Source organism: Schistocerca gregaria, chromosome 5 (genome assembly GCF_023897955.1).
Source record: "Schistocerca gregaria isolate iqSchGreg1 chromosome 5, iqSchGreg1.2, whole genome shotgun sequence".
Taxonomy (NCBI): domain Eukaryota; kingdom Metazoa; phylum Arthropoda; class Insecta; order Orthoptera; family Acrididae; genus Schistocerca; species Schistocerca gregaria.
The window spans coordinates 28,031,299-28,053,510 of record NC_064924.1 but is presented as its reverse complement, the minus strand read 5'-3'; the positions used below and the strand labels follow the sequence as shown (position 1 = coordinate 28,053,510).

Here is a 22,212-nt window from a genome sequence, read left to right as displayed (position 1 = left end):
TTGGCCCCACCTGTCTCTGTCTTCGCAATATCCCGTACAGTTATTTTGTTACCTGATGTAATTATATTTTTCTCATAATGAAGCTGCTTCGATTCCTGGATCAGTTGCTTCAGTATTTTGCAGTATTCTTTGTAATACATTACAATTCTACCATTACAGCTGTTCTTAGACAGTACATACAGTCTTTTTGTACTACATGATATCTTTTTTCCTTGTGTAATCCACAGTTTACTTTTTTGACTTCTGTGTGATTTGAGTTACCATTCGATGTAATTTCATATACTTCCTGCAGTTAAAACAAGCTTTTAGGCATCCTATATTTCATAAATCATTTTGTTTTAATACGGAAGTGCAAGAAATACGATGACGTTTTTCTTATCGCAAACCGCAGAGAGTAATTCGTAGGATCAGAGGGTATGATGGTGTTTAAGGTCAGTAAAGCGTGCATATCTTTGTACGAATGTTTTTGAGTGAGCGTGAATGTGTTGCGTGTAGTTGTAAACATTTGTGTATAGTGTAAATCTAGCGATCATGGTGAAATTAACGCCGGACTTGATTTATCAAGCTATGCAGTACATTAACCCTGTAAGAGATCGCGAATTGGATTTAAGAGGTTACAAGATACCAGTCATCGAAAACATGGGAGCAACTTTAGATCAGTTTGACTGTATAGATTTTTCAGACAATGACATCAGAAAGTTAGATGGATTTCCACTTTTGAAACGTCTGAAATGGCTGTTACTAAATAACAATAGAATTGTTCGTATATCTGAAGGTTTGGAAAAGTCCTTACCAAGTTTGGAGACGCTTGTATTAACCGGAAATCAAATACAGGAACTGGCGGACTTGGATCCACTGGCAAGCATCAAATCACTAAGAACTCTAAGCCTTCTGCATAATCCAGTGACTACGCGACAGCATTATCGTGCGTATGTTATTTTCAGAATACCACATTTACGTATACTGGATTTTCGAAAAATCAAAATGAAAGAGCGAGAAGATGCAGCTGCTCTATTCAAAAGCAAGAAAGGCAAGGAGCTGCAGAAAGAGATTGCCAAAAAAGCAAAAAATGCATTCCAGAATTCCGCGGCTGCAGGATCTTCAGAGGAGCAAAAGCCTACAGGACCTACAGCAGAAGAGCTATGGAAGATTAGAGAAGCTATTTCGAAGGCCAGTTCATTAGAGGAAGTGGAAAGGCTCAACAGACTACTTCAAGCTGGACAAATACCTGGGAGAGCACATCCTCCAGGAGTTTCGCAAATGGACGAAGAGATGGAAGAAGAGGAGTCGTCACACAACCGCCCGATGATGAATGGGAACTGAAGTGACATTGGTTTTGTGAGTTCTGTTGCTGAAAACTATTAATATCTTTAAGAACCGTTTATTCTTATGATATTTCTGAATTTGAGTCGTCTCCCTGTTTAATATATTAATCCATTTTGTCGGCAGAAAACATTTATGTAAATTGTCTTAAAATGTATCTGAAGGGTACCACCTTTCCTTTTATTAAATTCTGATTGAGGAAATGGATATCTAGAGACTTATATTCTAATGTGAAACATTGACACACATAATTTGTGCTATTTGTAAGCTCCTATTTTCATTTATATTACATTGGAAGTTTAATTTATGTAATTATGTGAAATATTCACTACATTCTCTTGAAGTACAAACAGAGAGATAGCTCCTAATAAAGTTTTGTTATAAAATGCGACTACTTACACCGCTTCTGACTTATTTATGATGATATTGGGCAGATTATATCTCATAATTTATTTGATTTTTGGGTAAAAGTTAAACATTGGACCCCCTTGCATATATCAATATGGTGTGGGTGCAAAGATTATGCTTTGCTACCAGTTTGTTACCACAATCAGATTTTCTGCTTCCTCACAAAGATGTGGAGCAGCACTACAGACCACTCTGTGATTAGAATCAAGATTTCGAGATGGGACTGATACATAACTTAAGCTGATGTTTTGGGATTTAAGTTGTCTTTCCCATTTGGCAGCAAGTAATGTGTCAAGTGTAGAATTAAATGAGTTTCTTAAATATTCACTGTGTGTGCAGGCTCAATGCTTGCAGCTTTCTGTTACATTGTTAGCAATATTTGACCCATGCTGTGGTAATGTGATGTAGATATTTATATAGTTGAATCTATTATACCGGTAATGCACTCAACTGTGCCTTTGCTGCTAGTTCATGCAGTATCCTGGGAAAGTTGTAAGTATAAAAATGAAATGTGATATATAGTAGTTTTATGTGGGATTGTGCCACAGCCTTTGTATAATTATTGAATATAGTCATTTTCAAATATAGCTGTAAAACTGACTCCTTTATGTTGTGGTTGCAATTTTGACTATTACTCGTGTTCAGGCAGACACTTCAAATCCAAATGTGCACAGTCAATAGACCCAACACCAAGCAAGTCAGAACAGTGTCCAAGTGATAGAATGCACAAACAGAAAATACGATGTAATTCATGTGGATTGGTTTAGAGAAATCATGACAACCTAAAGTTAGTGGTTACACAAGTTTTCAAAAGGTGTTCCATGAGATCACAAAACCTCTATTTTAGCACAATGTGGCATTTCTCAAATTTAGTAATTATTACAGCTACTCAATAAACAGTTTTGTATTACATTATTAAAACTGTTTTGCAAGACATAGTTACTGACTAGTATTTACCTTCAGAAAGGAAATATTTTGTACTGGTAGACACGTATAAAAGCGAACGTTGTCTGTCTTAGGCATGACCCTCATACTCGCAGCAGGTGGCACCTCTTAACCTTGGGACTAAGTGAGCTGTCTTCATAAACTTATCTACCTATCCCTGCCTGTTACCACAGGCAGCAAGTAATAACTCCAAATGCTAGGGCAGTATGCAAGTGTAATTGTATGTCTATTGATGGTACTAAATATTTCATATTGTGAAGGTAAGTACTGGTCAGCAATTGTGTATCATAATTGTATTTAATGTTCTCTAGTGAATTGTCCATTTCATACTAAATGTATTATTGTATCAATTTTTGGATGTCATCGGCATTTAGATAATGCCCAAATCATAGTTATATGAAATGAATGGGTGTAGCTGATGTCTAGGGCATTTCCAAGCAACTGGATGCATCAAATTCTGTGGCCACTCAGCTGTTGTAGCTCAGTGCAATACATTGTTTCCATTTGTTAGCTACAACCTCAATTTATGTTTGCATTCCTTCCTTTGTGCTGCAGGTTGAGTTAATGTTTTGTTTTTGTTTTCCAAAATGCTTTCTTATCTGGTTGTGTACCTTTTTTTGGGTTTTATCCATCCTTCATGAAATCCTCCCCACTCCACCAAGAGTGTCTTTCCGCCGTCCACCTAACGTTCGTAACCTCTTGGTTCATCCCTATGAAATCCCCAAACCACCTTCCCTACCCTCTGGCTCTTACCCTTGCAACCGCCCCCGGTGTAAAACCTGTCCTATGCACCCTCCCACCACCACCTACTCCAGTTCTGTAACCCGGAAAGTGTACACGATCAAAGGCAGAGCCACGTGTGAAAGCACCCACGCGATTTACCAACCAACCTGCCTACACTGTGACACTTTCTATGTGGGAATGACCAGCAACAAACTGTCCATTCGCATGAATGGACACAGGCAGACAGTGTTTGTTGGTAATGAGGATCACCCTGTGGTTAAACATGCCTTGGTGCACGGCCAGCACATCTTGGCACAGTGTTACACTGTCAGAGTTATCTGGATACTTTCCACCAACACCAACCTATCAGAACTCCGGAGATGGGAACTTGCCCTTCAATATATCCTCTCTTCTCGTTATCCACCAGGCCTCAATCTCCGCTAATTTCAAGTTGCCGCCACTCATACCTCACCTGTCATTCAACATCATCTTTGCCTCCACACTTCCGCCTCGACTTACATCTCTGCCTATACTCGTTGCCTTTAAATATGTCTGCTTGTGTCTGTGTGTGTATGTATGTATGGATGTGTGTGTGTGTGTGTGTGGGTGTGGGTGTGGGTGCGTGCCCGTGTATATACCTATCCTTTTTTACCCCTAAGGTAAGTCTTTCCGCTCCCGGGATTGGAATGACTCCTTACCCTCTCCCTTAAAACCCACACATATATATACTTCATTGCATGTGGCCTCCAGACACTCCTCTTTGGCTATTTTACTTCCTTGTTAACTAAATTTCTTAGTCTATTTTTCTCCTTTACAGTTTTTTCCATGTTCTGTTAATTCTTTTATGTGATCATTTACCCATTATTTCTTTGGTGTGTTTTGTGAGAGACCAATTGTGATATTTGCTGCTACTTTAATTGCTTTTTTAGATTTCTTTCTGACTATAATTGGTGTAATAGCACCCTTTGCACCCTAGTTTTATCCTTGTATAATGTCCTTCTGGATGGTTCTGAATTCATCTATTTGTTATCACTATCTCTTTTCTATGGTAAAGTTGTACAGTCTGTTCTCTTTGATTTCTAGATCCTAATCCACACCATCCTGACACATGAATTTTTTATGTTTCCTACCACAACAGTCTAGTCACCTGTAATAATAAGATTCTCGCTCTTTCTTACGTAGATTCAATAGCTTGCTCAGGTTTTTCACTCATTTCTTCTTGTTTATCATCGTTGTATCTAGGTGTTGGCAAATATACTTGGATGACAGCTAAATGTGCTCATTCTACTTTCAGTTTCATTGGCATTGTTCGGTCACTGTACAAAAATTAGCTCTTTACTTTTTTACCAACCATTCCTTGGACCATACTAAACCTACTCAATTTTTATTTTATTTATTTACTTCTTTATTTTGCTCTTAATCATCTGATTGTATATTACAGAAAATTGTCGCAATGGAAATCCTCTTCATTTTTCCATATAACTTGGGCATTCCTAATATATTTATTGGTATCATTGTCATCTCTCATTTTACATTGTTCAAACAATGGAAACTCTAGGAAGGCCTGAGACTACAGTCGTGTGTGTGTGTGTGTGTGTGTGTGTGTGTGTGTGTGTGTGTGTGTGTGTGTATTGTTGATGAAGGTCTTAATGGTCAAAAGCTATAATTGGAGAGTCTTTTTGTTGTACCTATCTGTGATTTTTATATTGTTCAGTTTACTAAAAACTCCCAGTGATATGTCGTTCCTTTTATGTAACTTCTTGGGTTAATGGAAGCATCTGACCCTACCAGTTTGCTTTGACCTATGACTTAATTACGTTGTGGTGTGTGACATCACAACGGCATGGAATTTGGAGTTGGTTCTGTTTGTAGACGTTGTGTTGTTATATTTGATGGTGCTGGTGCCCTCAGGTGGTGCATGTGGACTAGCTGAGTTTAATATGTGGTACTGGGTTCATCTGAGTTTTCGTTGTCATCGGGCTAACATGCTTCAGAGTTCAGGTACTTGGTGTGATAATGTGGGTTGTTGGAGTGTTTTCAGCGAGTTATAAAGTTTTTTAAATGATATGACAGTGAAGTTCATGAGTGTATCACTACGTTTTGAGATGGGTGAAGTCTTCATAAAGTTTCTGAAGGTTTTTGGTCTTACTGCTGAATATGTTAAGGTGTCGTGTTTTTGGCAACAACAGAACACACTGGATGATGATTATTTGTCTTATTTCAAAATATTTGTTTACCTCGTCGTATTTTTTAAATCCGTTGTACATTCGTGCGAGAATTCATATTTCACAAATTGCTGCTTTACAGTTACATATTCTGAATATAAATATAAATCTCAAATGACACATTTAAGTAAATTGTAGCCTACAAATTACAACACCGAACATCAACACACTATTTCAGATATTGTTATATCCTTCCTCCTCATTTCTGCTTGTTACTGAACTGGCTGTCTGCTACAGTGCTTCATCATACAGAAAACTGGTTAATAATTCGATTCTCAGTGGTTGTAGGCAATGCAGTTTGATAAAAACCTGCAGCTGGTTCCTTCATTCAGTGCCGAAAAGTTAGTGTCTGGTCATCCCACATCAAATCACGCAGGTCATGTCACCCATCATCTCAGATTTTCATGAAACTTCGCAAATTTGCATATGCGTATAACGTAAGAATTTGTGCAAATTCTTTTTGCTCTCTGACTGAAACTTTTTTTATATTGTATTTTAAATGCATGGTATTCAGATAAATGTCCTTTGCGAGAATGTCAGTGCAAAATGGTAGTTATCTACATAAATGCCCATAACTCAGGTGTTTATGAAGCTTTTGATTTGGAATTTTTCATAAGTTAAGAGAAGCACATATTTCACAGACATGTAATTATTTAAGCATTAAAATTACTAAGAGCAATACAAAAAAAAAAATAAAGTGTGTCACTTTACAATTTCTGAAGAAAGTACAGATACATTGAAAAATGCTTATGTCACATTACTCCAACCTGGTGGGGATAAGAACATATAATTGATCTTAAATAATTCCCAACACAGTACACATTGTAATAAAGTAATATTATTAATTGGTTATCTACGAATGAACGTACAAAGAAATCTGAAATCACAATACTTTCTGTTGTGATGAAAAATAATAATTCTAAGTAAGGTCATCTATGCCTGACATCCACTGCTACAGCTTTTCACAAAACTTTTTCTACATCTTACTTTTCACATGGCAATAGTCAATGGAAAATTTCTCCACGTACTTCATGTAGTTTGATGGAAAAGAATGGAAATTTTTCACAGGTATAGAGGTCGTAACTGAAATTTGTCATTTACGGCAAAAATAATAATAATAATACTATATTATTTTCCAATAACATTTTCATATATTCCCAGGTGCCACAGAAGGGATGTATCTTTAACGGGAAAAAATTAATAATTGTTCTTGACTTATGAGAATATAGAAAATCAACTTAAGCTGTTGTGGTCCAAACAAAAATTTATAAATATGTAAAACCCTTTCTGACAGCTGATAAAAAAAATTTATATTTATTGAATCTTTTATATTATTTAAAGAAAAAAAAAGGAAGCAGCATCATGAGTTTTGGTAGGTATGGATGGTCATTTAACATATTAGTCAGAAGATCATGCAAATCAGATTTTGTCAACTGACAACCTATAGTAAGGCTGCCTCATGAAAGTACAGAGATAAAAGTTATGAATTTAATTAAAATATTTTCATTACATTGATTAAGTTTATTTAGGACTTCAAATTACCATCTTTAAACAACAATTATTCTAGCCGCAGGAAGATTAATTTAAAATGTAGATGTTCAGCAGTGAAGGGCCCTGAAAGTATCAATCAAACTTCTTAAGAGCATCTCTGTTCTTAATCCACTGTGACAAATTACATTATGGTAACTTCGTAGCTTTTTCATTAAAGTAATACAGTCTGCATTATGATGTTGATTTAGGTACACCATCAGCGCACAAGCTTCTGTGAAGTTTGTAAGGTAGACGAGGTACTGATGGAAGTAAAGCTGTGAGGAAAGGGCGTGAGTCGTGATTGGGTAGCTCAGTAGGTAGAGCACTTCCCCCGCGAAAGGCAAAGATCCCAGGTTCGAGTCTCAGCCCGACACACAGTTTTAATCTGCCAGGAAGTTTCAGCACATAAAATGTTTTTCAAAGGCACAAAACAAGAGTCGTCTCTCCTTTTGTAGAGCTGCTACAAAAGAATTATGTTGAGGATGACTGCATGTCCATTGTGGAGCATTCTCATTGAATGACAAATCAAGGAATGATTTCATAAGAAGTTACCTCTCATAATCTCTAAAGAATCACAAGAAAGTGGTTTGTAATGGTGACAATTCCTGGAAGCTGGTATTGTGCAGGTTGTCGAAAATCTCTTCTCGTGGTTCTTGCTTTGGAAATCTGCTCTGACTTTATATAAGAAGTGAAAAAAATACATTTGTCATTATTAGCTTTGCAGAAATCGTATTCACCAGCTGCAGTTGTTATTTGTGTGTCATCCACTAGGTGAAGACTAGCTCTTCTCAATATACTTTGTATAGTTCCTCCCAAACCATCACACACCGATTTACCATGGGGAAATAGCAGAAAAGGGAGTCGTCAGTATCAATAGAAAAATTGTTTTTGTGCTCATACAAATTTTTAAAGCATTTTCTATTCTTTTATTGGGCAGCACATCCATCAGTGAAATAATGCACTTTCTTCACTTGTGGGTAATGCTTTGCCAGCTACTTAACCATTCTTTTGGGCAGCCTTTACAAACCGTACATTATATTGCCAATCGTCACTTATAAAGCAGTGGGTCACTATTACAATTTATATTCTTCATTTACCATATAAACACACATGGGATAGATTGTGCAGCTGCTTCTTGTCCAGCGGTAACTCTGAATTTCATCCTGTATCACAATATCATAGTTTTCAGCAAATTCCATTAACATAATTGCTTTTTCTAGGGTTATATTTTCTTTCAGTTTTTTCAGTGCTTTTGACTGATAAAAATGAGTGTGGTTTAAGTGCCTATAACTTTGTTACCAAGTCTATGTATTCACCAACAGTTGAAGACTACTTTACCAATCTGCCTGATCTATGTCTATCCACTGGCTGCAGTTTCATCGTCAGCGCCTTTGTAAGCTAATTTCTGTTGTAATAATACTAACAGTTTGTGATGACTGGGACAATTATCACAATGATTAAGCATTCAGTAGTAGTTTTCAGAATCACATACAAGAAATTTTATAAGTTCTTTGCATATTTCTCCTTTTTTTACTGCATTTACAAGCAGTTTTACATTTTGGTGGAATTACCCCCCCCCCCCTCCCCCCCGTTTCTCTCTCTCTCTCTCTCTCTCTCTCTCTCTCTCTCTCTCTCTCTCTCTCTGAGTGCTGGCAGCACCAGCTAAAGTACACCACTTTGCTCTTAGCGAACAAATCTTGGAAAGACCATTGTTAACACTTGGCTTCTCCCATTTAAGACAAGAGTACAGTTTTCTTAAGCTGTAAAGGACGATTCTTTTTTGCATATACACATTCTTGTGAATGCTAACTTTGTCTTTTGCTCCAGGTAACATTAGAGTATATTCACCATTTAATAGAAATCAGCGACAATCTTTATCAGTTACTCACCAATAACGTTCCCCATTTTTAGTTTAGAAACTGATAAAATGCCCATTTCTGTTTACAGCATTCTTGTTTGTCGAACCATATACTCACTAACATTGAATTCTGAGATTATGTTCTGTTTTGACCAAGAGGGTGGAGCTAAAGTAAAAATTTGAATTTTTTGCAGGTACTCGTCCACTAGCAATTTTTTCTTTCATTAGCAATGTCATAGCAGCAAAATCTTTGACTTTCTTAACAATTTCATCATCAAATTTTTCTTGTCTATGATCAGAATCTTCAATACTGCAATCTTTTGCCCAGCACAGTTTTCTTTCCAAAACGTGCTTCATTTCTTCTCATTTTACCATATGTAGCCTTGCTGTAATTTGGAATATAGTGAAGTTTTAAGGGAAAGCACCTCATATCATGTAAAGTTTTATTTGAATCCTTAGTATTTTGACTTTTTAGTGCAGATTCATGAAATGTCACCTATGGGTCCTCTGCAGCACTTTCATTTCTGTCACTGACATCAGTTGTCTGTTCACAAATCTTACAACATGTTGTGCATAGAGTTTGACCTGAGACAAGCAAACTGACCTCAAAGATTTTTTAACTGTTTGTCTATATTTTTTGAAAGGATCACAACAAGTTCTTTGATGACTTTCAAAAACTTTTAAGTAATAGTACCTGTGATGTCCACAGTAGCATTTTCTTCAGCTTGTGGAAAGCTTATATTGGATCGCAGCAATATCAAAACTCGCTGCTCTTCAGTCAGCTATTGTATTTTTTTGTAGAGTTTTTACTAAGGTGCAGGTTGTCAAATGAAGTGGTGTGTTTAGTAATTTTCCAATAGGCCACGAATTCACATTTTCCATTGCAGTTAACTGAGCACTAACTCACTTACACATATTTATACAAGTGAAATGATAGGGCCGCAAACAAAACAGATATGACCTGTCCTATAGAAAGACAAAGAGCAGCTGAGGCCAGATAGACTAATTGTTGCATGCCATTTATTCTCAACAAGAAACTTCAGCAATTTTTACATTGTTTTCATGCCTATAAAGGTTTCAAACAAGTTACTGCTATCTAAGAGCACTTTTTATCACCATGAGCAGGCGATTGGCTGGACACATAAAGCATATATATTACAGTCTTTCAAAAATTAGTGAAATGAAAGGAAATAAATTTTCACACTTAAAGCTAACTTGCCTGCCTAGAATGAGTTATACTTAAATATGCTAATTTGATACCCTTGCATCTGAGGCAATGAGGGGATAGACCTATTTAAAATGACACTTTTCCAACATAGCAAAAAGTATTTTGATTTCAGATGTGTGTGTCAGTTAGCAGAAGATGCATTAAAATTTTTATTTTATTATAAAGTTTAGAATCTAGGGGATTACTTAAGACCAAAAACAGGTTCCCAGTATGTTGGAGAAACATGATATAAGCATTTTTCCACATCCTCACAATTTTTCCCAAATTAAAAATGGACAGATATTAATATTTTTTAAAAATTTTCTTTGTAACTTTACTGCTTCATAACGATATCTGTTAACTCTATGCCTTACTTAACTTCAGAAAAAAATTCCAAATCATAAGCTCCATAAACACCGTAAGTACTATTTTGCATTGGCATTCTTGCTGAGCCCAGTTATCTGAATATCATTATATTTAACATTCGATATAAAATAAAGTTGTACTCTGAGACCAAAAAGATTTTGCAGAAGTTCCTATGTTATATCTGAGATAGAGGGTTTCAAATACGTGAATTATTGTGTATTTTGACATGGAATGACCCTATGCTTTTAGGTTTCCGTCCGCTTCACCAGATTGTCACAGTGACAGATCAATCTTATTTCATGTGTAACAAGTGAAAATAATTCAGCACGTCAGGTATCTTTTACTCAAGTGAGCACATAAGATATTGCAAAAGATGCAAGGTACAAGATGGAAAAAAAATAACAAATGTTTAGTGCATTTTTAACCCACAAAACTAAGTGGGCTGCATTACTTCTCATCCGGGTATCTGCAGTAATAGATTAGGAAGAGGGACAGTATATACATTGCTGTATGACTTGTTTGTTGAATTTTAAATCCTTGGTTAATTTTCTGGAATTGATTAAAAAGTTTCATCCAATGTGAAATATTCACTCCTGCTGGAGTTCAACATCACTGTTATTTGTTTGGTGGATTTGGTAGTTCTGATATTGTATTCGTGAACAACTCAGTGCTTTTGCAATCTTTTGTCATTATCTATTAGATTGCTTTTAGATAATATAAGTATTTCTCTAATTCAGGTACATGGTATGGCATATTAAATGTTGTTAAAACATCTTTAGATGCCACCTTTATTTTATGTCCAATCATTATTATAATGAACTTCTTTTGAATTCTGATTGTACTCAGTGACATTGGACGTTTTCCACACAACAGTATTATTTAAATGAGACCAAAAACAAGGACGTTAAATGCTCATTACTTCATCATTGATGGTGCAGGATATTGGAACATCTTAACGTAAAACTTCATCATCTTAGTGTACCCTTAATATGTACTGCTTTGCACTCTGGAATTGTGCTTCCATGTAAATATAAATTGACAGTAACGCTCTTATAGGTGCTGCACTTAACTGATTGACATTTCCAGTTACTGTTTAGTTTTGTGTCACATTTTACCCATTTCTGTTCACAACAATTGGAGAGTATTGTATCAGTAAACAAGACAGCCAGAAGATCTTCCACATTCACATTTACATTACTGATGTATTGAAGGATGAGAGGTGGTTCCTTCAGTTGATAGCATTTCAGTGGCTGCTTTGTACTTCTGATCAGTGTATTCAACAACATGAGTTGTCTGTGATTAAGAAGGAATGAATTAATCCATATGACGAGCATCTCAACATACAATAAAGTTGTAGCTTGGTAAAGAGGCTTTTGTGCTAAACCTTAGTCAAAAATTTAGACAGATATGGAAATATATGTTTCTAGACTGAAGCTGCAGTGTGATGTGTGTTCTGTTTTGAAACTTCCAGGCAGAGTGAAACTGACAGCCGGACTGGTATTTGGGCTCATTTCAGAATGCTTTTACCAGCTGACCCAACCAAGCATTGCCTGTGGCATAGGAGACAAGTAATGGAGGAAGAAAATTTTGAGTACATTTCGTGAGTCATTGTGCCCATGTAACAGTTGTAAGATCATTATCCACAAAAGGCGAGATTCCGGGTCAGAGACTTGATGTGGCACACAGTTTTAACATGCCCAGAAGTTTCTTGTACTTGTTGTGAAGTGTTTATAGTCCATCTGTGTTAATGTCTTTCTCAATGTATGTGGTAATCTGGACATTATATCTCTCTCAACTGTCAGTGCCTTTATATTCTTCCACATAGCTTGCCCTAAAACTTTTACTGCTGAATTGTGGTCTTAAGCCTTAAGAGTGGTTCAAATCACTCTCCATAATAAAATTAAAGCAATAACAGACCTTGGTTGCAAAATATAAGTCTTTTGACCTAGGTTTCAGCACTGCTATGAGTGCCTTCATCAGAAGTAAAGGATTCAAATTGATCTATAACATAGGTAGAATTTTTTTTTTAATATACTGTAAGTTTAAGTAATGACTAACAGTACAAGAAAAAAATACAGTACTTACATGTCACATATAAATAGCAAGCTGTAAAGCCTTAGTAGTAAAATTTTGAAAAAGGATACTGTGGGCTGTTCGCATATTTTGAGCTTCAGGTAGCAACAGATTGAGGCACCTGTGTTATCAGTTGCAGGCAGGTTAACATTATACCAAAAGTGCCATCTCATAGCCGCAAATACAAATAGGCTACTTAACATTCAAAATATACACAGATGACCATGCAGCCATGATTAAAACTTTGTTAAATTAAGCACTCTCCATACTTGTTTATCCTGTGCAAGTCTCTTCATATTTGAATAACTTTTGCAACCTATGTTTACTTGAACCTGTTCTCTGTAGTCAGACCTCGGTCTCCCTCGACAATTTTTTCCTCCCACACTTAACTCCATTACCAAATTAATTGTTCCTTGATGTCTCAGGATGTATATTCCCTTCTTTTAGTCAGGTTGTGCCACAAATTCTTTTTACTCTGATTCATTTCAGTACACCTTCAGTCTACTTGTCAGGTCTCCAGCAGTCTTCTGCAACTCTGCATTTCAAAATCTTCTATTCCCTTCATGTCTGTATTTTTTTGTTTCCACATTTCAAGCCTACAGTGCAGAAAATATTTCTAAAAGTGTATCCGAACACCAAAATTTAATATTAGATGTTAATGTATTTCTCTTTTTCAGGAGAATTGCTCTTGTTTTTCCGTCTTCCATTTTATATCTTCTTCAATAACTCTCAGCTATTTTACTAACCAAATAGTGAATGTCTGCTATTTTGAGTGTTCCATTTCCTAATGTAATAACCTCAAGTTCACCTATTTCTATTTGAGCTCATTTAACTATCTTTGTCTTGTTGATGTCCATATTCTGGTCTCTTTACAGCACATTATCCATTCCGTTCGACTGATCTTCCGAGACCTTTGCCAACCTGACCAGATTTCAGTGTCCTGGCAAACCTCAAAGATGTTATTTTTCTCCTGGAGCTTTAATTCCATTTCTGAATTTGTCCTTAATTTCCTTCACTGCTTGCTCAATATACAGATTCAGTATCATGGGGGAAAGCCTACAATCTTGTATCTCTCTCTTCTGAATTACTGTCTCATTTTAATCTCCTTCAGCCTATTATTTCATTCTTGCTTCTGTCCTGGTTGTAAATAACCTATCACTCCACTCATTGTACCACAGATACACAGAGGCAGTGAGACCTATTGTCGAGTGTGTAGTGGTACTGGAGAGTGTCAAGTGAGAAGTAGTGCGGGAAAGACGGGCAAGAATGGTGATCGAGTGAGTTGTAAACGGTAAAAATTCACCGGAGTGTGACGAGTGACCGCGTCCCCCTGATCGTCGTGGGGTGGACCCTCATTTATACCGATTCGCCAGTGATATGAAAACAAAAGTGACAAGTGCCGAATTACGTGTTTCACGTCAACCGCGTCGGCCAGCAACAACCATGGATTGCAGTGAGGATTGTTGTGTATATTAACCATCATCATTGCGTGTGATGAAGTTCCTAAAATCAACAACTAATAAAAGACATAACCATAATTAAATGTGTAAGGCGAAGGTAGCAACTGCCTCAGCATTTGTGTGTTAGTAGGAAATACATATCAGTTTGTAAATCACAACCATTGTGGTCCTTAATAATAGACAAACTTTCTATCATTTGCACTATTCAATCTCAGAACAACCGCACTCGGTTGAAATACCCCCGAATCCAGCAGAAAAACCGATAGCCTTTCTTCAATTAAGCACACGGTCGTATAATCACAATAATTAATTGTTTGGCGGCTTCGATAAATTACACAAAACCCAATAAGGATTTAATCGGGGGTGTTTCAGTATCCACATATGCCTTTGAACATACTTAGACAGATAATATCATTGTACAATGTATATTTCATTAGATATGATGTCAGAAACAATGAAATGTGTGAAGAAAGTCCAGCGTCATGCATGAAGTTTCAGTATATTTATTCTGAACTAATAAGACACTCCTAAAATTGAGCCAAATCGAGCAGCATTTTTGACAGTTGCAACCGTGAAACACAAATGACTTCCGGTGAAAACTAAAGCTGTTTGTAGAGCTACGAAGAGACATTTCCATAGAGATGTCTATGAAATCATGTTGGAGACTCACACAGGAGCTGCACCCAATGCACAGAAACTTCACTGCAAACACGCTTCATTTCTTTATTTCCATTTCTAATAGAAAATTAGCAAAAGGTATACCTGGGCAATTCCAGGTTGGTCAGCTAGTATTCTTGTGGACAAATGATGAGTCATCACTCCCTTTTTTTTATTTTACAAGATTTGGCCACCCTAGGCCAAACAGACCTGTGTGTGTCCACTGATGCTGCCTTTCTCCGTGTGTATACAATCTTATCTGCCAGTCTTGCTATGTATAGGTCCAAAGCAGTTGGGCAATATTCTAAGAGTAGTAAGCAGTTTTCTTTGTTGAGTCACTAAATATTTTCAGTTTCCTAGCAAGGAACCAAAGTCTGCCACCTGCTTTACCCATGTTGGAGCCTACACAATAATTGCATTACATGTTTATAATTTATTATATCCAGGCTACATTGAGTTGATTGATTCCAACTGTAATCCATCAATATTGTAGTCATATGGCATTACACTTGTGTTTTATGTGAAGTGCACAATTTTACATTTGTGAACGTTTACAGCAAGCTGCCAGTCTTTGTACTACTTTGAAATCTTATCAGCCAGTCTCTGTACTACTTTGAAATCTTACACTAGTAACTGCATCTGCAAAAAGTCTGAGATTACTATAAATATTAGATTACAAAGGTCAGTGACTTGGTCTTGTACTACTTTATGAAAAAAAAAAAAAAGAGATTCAATACCCAAAAATGTGAAAACATAAACAAAAGCATATCAACAGATTACCAAAAAAGGAAAATGGACTTATTTAATGTAAATAAATTACATAAAAATTACAGCACCTCGGTGCACAGGCAGTAAAAACACATACAAGGGCAGGGAGTGTGTATTTGTAGGTTTAGTGAAGTTTATAATGATCAGCACTAGTAAAATACCAGATTACGCCATTTCAAGCATAATGAGAGACTTAAAAATATAGTGCAAGGCAAAAGCATAAAACCAATTTAAAGTATGTTTGAAGGCTACATCTACCCAGTTAGATTGCAAAGGCATTATATAGAAAGTGGTACATTACATCACAGGCACCACACAGCTTTATACGGGATACTGTAAAATGCAGAACATTTTATTGAAATTAAAGAAAGTTTAAAATAACCTTGAAAGTATTAGATATAAGCTTAAGGTCACTTCAGTAAAAATGTATGAAATCAAGTAGTAGTAAAAAAATGGAAATAAAATTCATCCACAATGAAGAAGTAGGCAAAGCAGTCCAGTTGACGTTAGCAATCCGGTGAATTGCAGCTGTGACAACAGCCCACATAGTGATGGGCAGTCCATCGGCTTGTGTTGACATTGGAGGATCATGAAGTTGCTATTAGTATGAAGCACAATTTCATAATAAAGATGGAGACAATTACAATGAGCTATCATGCATCTAGAAAGTACCCATAAGTGCTCTGTCACATCATATCTTGGAAGCTGTCAAAATAGATACTATGGTGGAACTAACATCCTTCACATAGGATTTAATGTAGTTATTTTTAAAGTTGCCATTCATTTCAGTTTCATTCAATATATTGAGTAAAGGTTGTTTTTTTGTTCTTAATGTGGAATTTCTAAAACATATTTGATGCCATTCATAGTGTACCAAGTGGCATTTATATACTTGAAATATGCTGTTCTTTTTTCTTTGTTCACATGTGTGTTTGTTATATTGTATAAAGAAGATTATAGCCCTTTACAAAATATATTCTTTGTCACAACTTGAGCTTTTACGCAGCTAACCTAAAAAATATATGTTTTTTCATGTAATATTATGATTTAATTTATTTCCTAATGTATTTGTGTTTTAATCTTATTTTTACACAGAAATTATGCTGTTTTATTTGATATTTGTCTTTTGTAAGTCACTGTGGTACATGTTACTTTCTCCTTGTTGCCATTATTAGAGGAGGCATTGTTCACTGAATTCAGAGAATATTTTATATTAACATTTTTTAATTTTTTTTCTATAGTGTGATCATGATAGCTACTATTAATTGTGATTTTCTATTGTTGGTTTTGTTTTTTAGAAGTGACAGCCTTAAAAAATTATTAACCATGACTCTGAGGAATGTACTTTTATACTGCAATTGGTGGCATGAATTTGTATCAGTAATAACATTTGCACATGTTGCCTTTCTATAGATCCTGAATATGTGTTCCCCATCCTGCTTAGCTGAAGCCATGCTGAGGAAGTTAGTTTGTCCATTTGCTTTGGTATCAGTGGTAAATTCATGTTGGGATGTGAAGAAGACTTTTTTGGGATAGTTCTTTCACATGTACTGCATCATCTTTATATAATAAAACTGATTCACTAACATATATGTAATAATAAATAATTCTTTCTTTGATACAAGAGTATTTTTTTAAACCTGGGATTCAACGTTATTTACAAAAATTTCAAATAAAATGCTTGCCATAACCAGTTATCAGTATAATGAACTTGAATGTGTCCAAGACGCTTACTTTCATAATCTAATCTAATACACAGATCACCAGAATCCTCCACAGGTCAAAATGGCCTCATTTCACAACTATTAAAATTGTCTTCCATGTCTTTATTATATTGCATGAACAGCTTTGACTACCAACAGACTTCACTGGTCACACCTGAAATTGTTTCCTCTGTCTCTGCCCCACATACCACACTCCATCATCCCTACCAAGAAATCCTCAGTCCAGCCACAAATTTCATTCAGTAGTTCATGTCACTGTACTTAATAACCATTGATATGGTACTGAGCTGAAATCTTTTTGAAAGTCAACAAATACTACCTGATTGCCTTGATCCATGCTCTTCAGGATGTTAAATGCACTTTTATTTTTGGAATACGTTCTGGTTGACATGGAGGAGGTAATTTTGTTTGAAGTGCTTCATTATGTTTGAGCTGACAAAATGTCCTAAGATTCCATGAAAGACGGGTGTCAGTAATACTGGAGGATAGTTTTATGGATCACTTCTGCTACCTTCCTTGTAGATGGAGGTACCTGAGCTTCCCCTCAAGCTGTAATTTATGTCATATACTGTGGCCTATGGTCCCCCGGTGGTGCAATAAACATTAGCTTCTAAGTTGATACAGTCAGAAGATGCTGCCATTTATCTCTCATATTTTGATACTCGCAAACTTGGGCTTCAAAACCTACAGAGTACTTCCTGTTGACCTAGAATCATGAAATTTACCACGAAGCAATGTTTCACAGCATACATAAAGGAAAAGAATCAGAAAATTGTGAATTTGTAATTATATCACATAAAGCAAGGGGAAACTACAACCGTAATTTTTCCCGAGGGCATGCAGCTTTACTGTATGATTAAATGATGATGGCGTCCTCTTGGGTAAAATATTCCGGAGGTAAAATAGTCCCCCATTCGGATCTCCGGGCGGGGACTACTCAAGAGGATGTCGTTATCAGGAGAAAGAAAACTGGCGTTCTACGGATCGGAGCGTGGAATGTCAGATCCCTTAATCGGGCAGGTAGGTTAGAAAATTTAAAAAGGGAAATTGATAGGTTAAAGTTAGATATAGTGGGAATTAGTGAAATTCGGTGGCAGGAGGAACAAGACTTTTGGTCAGGCGAATACAGGGTTATAAATACAAAAGCAAATAGGGGTAATGCAGGAGTAGGTTTAATAATGAATAGGAAAATAGGAATGCGGGTAAGCTACTACAAACAGCATAGTGAACACATTATTGTGGCCAAGATAGATACGAAGCCCACACCTACTACAGTAGTACAAGTTTATATGCCAACTAGCTCTGCAGATGAGGAAGAAATTGAAGAAATGTACGATGAAATAAAAGAAATTATTCAGATAGTGAAGGGAGACGAAAATTTAATAGTAATGGGTGACTGGAATTCGAGTGTAGGAAGAGGGAGAGAAGGAAACATAGTAGGTGAATATGGATTGGGGCTAAGAAATGAAAGAGGAAGCCGCTTAGTAGAATTTTGCACAGAGCACAACTTAATCATAGCTAACACTTGGTTTAAGAATCATGAAAGAAGGTTGTATACATGGAAGAACCCTGGAGATACTAAAAGGTATCAGATAGATTATATAATGGTAAGACAGAGATTTAGGAACCAGGTTTTAAGTTGTAAGACATTTCCAGGGGCAGACGTGGACTCTGACCACAATCTATTGGTTATGACCTGTAGATTAAAACTGAAGAAACTGCAAAAATGTGGGAAATTAAGGAGATGGGACCTGGATAAACTGAAAGAACCAGAGGTTGTACAGAGTTTCAGGGAGAGCATAAGGGAACAATTAACAGGAATAGGGGAAAGAAATACAGTAGAAGAAGAATGGGTCGCTCTGAGGGATGAAGTAGTGAAGGCAGCAGAGGATAAAGTAGGTAAAAAGACGAGGGCTGCTAGAAATCCTTGGGTAACAGAAGAAATATTGAATTTAATTGATGAAAGGAGAAAATATAGAAATGCAGTAAATGAAGCAGGCAAAAAGGAATACAAACGTCTCAAAAATGAGATCGACAGGAAGTGCAAAATAGCTAAGCAGAGATGGCTAGAGGACAAATGTAAGGGTGTAGAAGCTTATCTCACTAGGGGTAAGATAGATACTGCCTACAGGAAAATTAAAGAGACCTTTGTAGAGAAGAGAACCACGTGTATGAATATCAAGAGCTCAGACGACAACCCAGTTCTAAGCAAAGAAGGGAAGGCAGAAAGGTGGAAGGAGTATATAGAAGGTTTATACAAGAGCGATGTACTTTAGGACAATATTATGGAAATTGAAGAGGATGTAGATGAAGACGAAATGGGAGATTCGATACTGCGTGCAGAGTTTGACAGAGCACTGAAAGACCTGAGTCGAAACAAGGCCCCCGGAGTAGACAACATTCCATTAGAACTACTGACAGCCTTGGGAGAGCCAGTCATGACAAAACTCTACCACCTGGTGAGCAAGATGTATGAGACAGGCGAAATACCCTCAGACTTCAAGAAGAATATAATAATTCCAATCCCAAAGAAAGCAGGTGCTGACAGATGTGAAAATTACCGAACTATCAGTTTAATAAGTCACAGCTGCAAAATACTAATGCGAATTCTTTACAGACGAATGGAAAAACTGGTAGATGCGGACCTCGGGGAGGATCAGTTTGGATTCCGTAGAAATGTTGGAACACGTGAGGCAATACTGACCTTACGACTTATCTTAGAAGCTAGATTAAGAAAAGGCAAACCTACGTTTCTAGCATTTGTAGACTTAGAGAAAGCTTTTGAAAATGTTGACCGGAATACTCTTTTTCAAATTCTAAAGGTGGCAGGGGTAAAATACAGGGAGCGAAAGGCTATTTACAATTTGTACAGAAACCAGATGGCAGTCATAAGAGTCGAGGGGCATGAAAGGGAAGCAGTGGTTGGGAAAGGAGTGAGACAGGGTTGTTGCCTCTCCCCGATGTTATTCAATCTGTATATTGAGCAAGCAGTAAAGGAAACAAAAGAAAAATTTGGAGTAGGTATTAAAATCCATGGAGAAGAAGTAAAAACTTTGAGGTTCGCCGATGACATTGTAATTCTGTCAGAGACGGCAAAGGACTTGGAAGAGCAGTTGAACGGAATGGACAGTGTCTTGAAAGGAGGATATAAGATGAACATCAACAAAAGCAAAACGAGGATAATGGAATGTAGTCTAATTAAGTCGGGTGATGCTGAGGGAATTAGATTAGTAAATGAGACACTTAAAGTAGTAAAGGAATTTTGCTATTTAGGAAGTAAAATAACTGATGATGGTCAAAGTAGAGAGGATATAAAATGTAGACTGGCAATGGCAAGGAAAGCGTTTCTGAAGAAGAGAAACTTGTTAACATCGAATATAGATTTATGTATCAGGAAGTCGTTTCTGAAAGTATTTGTTTGGAGTGTAGCCATGTATGGAAGTGAAACATGTATGATAACTAGTTTGGACAAGAAGAGAATAGAAGTTTCGAAATGTGGTGCTACAGAAGAATACTGAAGATAATGTGGATAGATCACGTAACTAATGAGGAGGTATTGAATAGGATTGGGGAGAAGAGAAGTTTGTGGCACAACTTGACTAGAAGAAGGGATCGGTTGGTAGGACATGTTTTGAGGCATCAAGGGATCACAAATTTAGCATTGGAGGGCAGTGTGGAGGGTAAAAATCGTAGAGGGAGACCGAGAGATGAGTACACTAAGCAGATTCAGAAGGATGTAGGTTGCAGTAGGTACTGGGAGATGAAGAAGCTTGCACAGGATAGAGTAGCATGGAGAGCTGCATCAAACCAGTCTCATGACTGAGGACAATAACAACAACAACATCACATAAAAAACTAAATCTTTTGTGGTTATCACTGTTAGCATTCAACCGCGATTCTTATACATATATTTTAACAACGCGTTTCAAGAGACAATGCTCTCATCATCAGGTTATAAAGTCTATGTCTTGAAATTAAACAGACTAAAAAGACAAAATACCATCACAAATAGTTGGGAAGTCCATAGAGTAAAACAGAATTAAAAGTATATTGGACTGTGAGTCCTTGTCTTACATTGAAGTTGTTGACACAATTCGATGGCCGCCCCATAGCTACCAAATATGCTGTCGCACTGTGGCGGCTCGGGAGTTGCTGTGGACTGACGTGCCTAGGTGTTGTGGCGTGGTTACAGCCATGTGCTTGTCTGTAACGCTATGCTATTGGGCACCTGATTTCCTTATTGCATTGGTCTGCCATTGTTAGCCTCACGCAACTCCATCAGTGACATGCTACAAGTTTAAAGTCGCATACCTACCCTAAAATAATTTTAAAAACCCGCTAAAATATCTCATTTCTTTAAAATTATCTTGTGCATTTAGAATATTGCTTTGTTTCTTTTCATGGATAGCTATCTCACATTCCTCTAGTAAATCAAGTTTCCCCCCTTCATTTTCTACATGCAATATTTCTACGTTGTCTTCTATGCTATTAAGGGGATGGCCTGTTTCATATATATGGTTCGGAACAGCTGATTTGTCATAATTTCCTAACCTGAATGCATTTTTATGTTCTTTATACCGGATCGCGAATGATCTTCCTGTCTGCCCTATATATTTTGTATCACAAGTTCTGCATTGAATCTTATAAACTCCCGATCTTTCAAACTTATTTCTCTTCTCGTCAATATCATGCTTAAGGCTGTACCTCTCTAAGTTATTAGTCTGAAAAGCTATTTTAACATCGTATGGCTTAAAAATATTTGCTATCTTTTGTGAGACTGTTCCGTAGTATGGCATCGTGATAATTTTCACTTTCTCTCCATCAGGTTTATTCTTTTTGTGGTTATTACTTTTCCGTAACAGTTTGTCATTTGTTATCAGACTTCAAACTTGAAATTAAAACATTTCAAAAGTTTGGAATCCCAGGCACTGATATGCTGGCAGTG

The 22,212-nt window shown here is 36.6% G+C and overlaps 1 protein-coding gene across 1 annotated transcript; it reads left to right on the top strand.

Moving 5' to 3' along the window:
• Positions 1-432: 432 nt before the first annotated feature.
• Positions 433-15,591, top strand: LOC126271892 (U2 small nuclear ribonucleoprotein A'-like). Its single transcript, XM_049974271.1, has 2 exons — positions 433-1,338; positions 12,057-15,591. The coding sequence occupies exon 1, from the start codon at positions 532-534 to the stop codon at positions 1,321-1,323; it is 792 nt and encodes a 263-aa protein (XP_049830228.1). The 5' UTR covers positions 433-531; the 3' UTR covers positions 1,324-1,338; positions 12,057-15,591.
• Positions 15,592-22,212: the final 6,621 nt, after the last annotated feature.